A 3,124-nucleotide genomic window follows, 5' to 3' on the forward strand; every position below is an offset into this window, starting at 1 on the left:
CTTTAGAACACCAAAACTATAAGGCTTTTTTTTTCTTCTTCTTCTTCTTTATAGTTAAAAAATGCTGATTTTATAGTTTTAGATGTTAAAAGGCCTAAAAAAAGGGCTGATTTCATAGTTTTGGGCCTTTTTAGGTTTTTAAAAGCTTTTGAGCCAGAAAAGGGTAAAAACTCAAATGAAACACAATATTAGTATTAAACTAAAAGATGGAAAACATGATACATACCTAATTTAATTTTTATTCTTCTCCATTTTGTTGATGAGATTCATGTTGCCCTTCATGAAAATTAACATACTAAAATTTTCATCAGTCAAGGACAATCTCTTGCCACTCAAGCTGTCCTTGCCCATGGAAAATAAATGGCTTTGTTGAACTTGATGAACAAGTCCACCAACACTTGCTCACTCTAGAAGAATGAATGATACATTCAGTATTAAATATACTAAGACAATCTGAAAACAATAGAAACTTTTAAATGTTTACCGGTTTTTATGAAAGTTTTGGGTTAATGGAAGTTAATTAGTCCGATAATGATTTTCAAAGTGAAATTGTTAACAAAAATGTTAACTTTGTTAATTAATGATTAATGGATTTATGCCCAGCTCTGTTTTTGACTATATATTAACGAAGTTGCAGCACCAGTTTGTATTAAGTTTTATCATTTATATGGCTGAATGTTCTTAATGTTTTTAATTGTAGAAATTAATATTTTTAATTGTGGAAAATAAGGAGATATGAAAGGATAACAATATCTAGAAAACATTTACAAACTATCTATTATAAAATATATTTCTATCAATGCTGAGTTATGAGCAAAGAAAAGAATATATACTTTTCAAGCTCATTTCATCAAAATATGTCACTATAATTCTACAGTTGATTCTATTTTAGTAGGGAAACATTATCCATTGTTGATAATCACCTAAATTCAGCCATTTTCTTGTATTCTTAGAAATACCCAAAAGACTGCATATTTAAAATACTTAAATTATTATTTTTGTCTTTAAGATTTCTCCCGAAACTAGTGAAATACTTGTTGAAGTGACAAGCTCCCGAAGTTTACCAATTTGCAAAAGTGTAATGAATACCTTGTTGATGGAAATTCTCAATTTAGGAGTTGGAGATCTGCTGGAAGGTGACCATAGTTCTGGTGACAAAGAACCGAATTACAAGCTAATTGTTCAGCAAGTACGTGTCCTGAATGAGGATAGTTCTCTGTATGCTGTCTACCCATCTCAGGTAGACATCCAAGAAGACAGCATACAGGTGATACGAGAATAAAAGTGAGAATCTGGTTGTTAACTTCAGCAAATATTTTTGTTAACTTGGATATTACAATGAGTAATAAGTTAGGTGCTTTGTGTGTGTGTGTATAAGTAAACATACACATGTGTAAAAGTAAATACACACTAACAGAATTGAATTATTTTATTCCTATTGACAGTTTTAGTGTTCAGATATCCAACAAGATGTTATTCAGATTTCAGCTAAACTGTAATGTCACTTTGACTATAGGAAAGAAACTATCCATTTGTAGATCTTAAAAACAAGGAAGCCATTCCACAAAGCTCTCTAATTCATACTGTTATGTTACAAGATGTATGTGGTAAATAAATGAAAATGTATATCTTGTAGACAAGATATACATGTAATTTTATAATTTTATTTTTCACTTATATATATCATTATCTCATTGTAGTTATTGTCATTACTTCCCCACATTTAAAAATAATAATCAAAATATGTATCCACTAGTTAGGTTTCAAATAGAATTGGAAACATGACATATTTTGCTTCAATAAAAACAATAGCTTTCACATTCTGGCAATTAACAGATATCATTTGGAAATTTTCTGAATTAAGTGTACTATTTCCCACATATGCCATATATCATCAAGCATTCGAATTTGGTTGTTTTCACTTTGGTTTATAAAAATGCTATCTGCTATTTAGGTTGTCTTTGGGCCTTGGTTTAGGAAAGCTGACTATTTTGAGCTTATTGAAATTGTATCATCATCTGACTGGTGTCTCATTGCATGTTGTTTGAAGCATTTCTTCTATTTTGTATTTATATAATTTTCAAGTATAAGATAATACCTTAAAGATAATACTATCTTCTCACTGAAGTTGTATTGTCATCCATCTTAAAATTTATCTGAATTAAATTTATATTGGTCAACATATACATTTTCTTTTCTAATGATAGAATGGAGAATCCCTATTATATATTCAAGAAGATACATTTGTTTAAATCTCTAATATACCATTATATTTGTATCTAAATAGAAGTAGCTGTTCTCCAAAACATAAAATTAATCGTTACAGCACAAACAAGGAAAAAATTAAAATTAATGCTTTTATGCAAGAATTAAGTTTACACTTTAAATATTACTCGAACTATAACTTGGTTACATTAATCTATCGTGAGCTTATTGAAGAATAGAAGTCCCACACAATTCATAGTGATAGGAATGCACAGACATGGAAAAATAGATGTAAAATAGTAAATATGTGAATGAACTTGGAATTGTACTGTTTGTTTACTTTACTAAGTTTTATTCTTATTTTAAATATTAGTTTGTCTTTTTACAACAATTCCTTATGATGTTGTAGTCTTATTCATCAGAAGTATTACAACATTGTCAAGCTTTTAAGATTAACTCGTGGTATTTTACTAATTATAAAGAAGATTAAGATAGTACTTGTTAAAATATGACTATAGGTACTGTCATTGACAAGAAAATTGTTTGGATTTATGTTTATCATATTCCTGATTAGAACATTTATTAATTCCATTCCTAATTCCAGTTCATGATTTTGAGAATAAAAACTTTTTTTAAGTAAAATTATGAAAATATTGCATATAAAAGGTAAACTATTTGCTTGAAAGTTCTTGAAATCTGATTATTTAATCTTACTGTATTTCTGAACATTTACTCAAGTTGTCAATCATCTCTAATCTTCAGTACAGCAAATGTATTATGATGTAATTTCATAAATATTAAAGTTTACATGATAGTTAATGTGTTTGACTTGTCTTTCAAACTTCCAAGAAACATTGAAAATCTTTACAAATCCTTTTTTAAAATTTGTCTTTGAATGTTTCTTTTTTTTTTTTTTTTT

At 27.9% G+C, this 3,124-nt stretch overlaps 1 protein-coding gene across 1 annotated transcript in view; it reads left to right on the top strand.

Moving 5' to 3' along the window:
• The window catches only part of LOC106880763 (leucine-rich repeat-containing protein 47), a 27,574-nt gene extending 24,555 nt beyond the window's left edge, over positions 1-3,019 (top strand). Inside the window, exon 3 of the mRNA XM_052973486.1 lies at positions 1,010-3,019. Within this exon, the coding sequence (XP_052829446.1) occupies positions 1,010-1,282 (273 nt within the window). The 3' untranslated portion in view covers positions 1,283-3,019. The remainder of the gene's footprint in view (positions 1-1,009) is intronic.
• The last annotated feature ends 105 nt before the right edge of the window (positions 3,020-3,124 follow it).

This window comes from Octopus bimaculoides, chromosome 16 (genome assembly GCF_001194135.2).
Source record: "Octopus bimaculoides isolate UCB-OBI-ISO-001 chromosome 16, ASM119413v2, whole genome shotgun sequence".
NCBI lineage: Eukaryota > Metazoa > Mollusca > Cephalopoda > Octopoda > Octopodidae > Octopus > Octopus bimaculoides.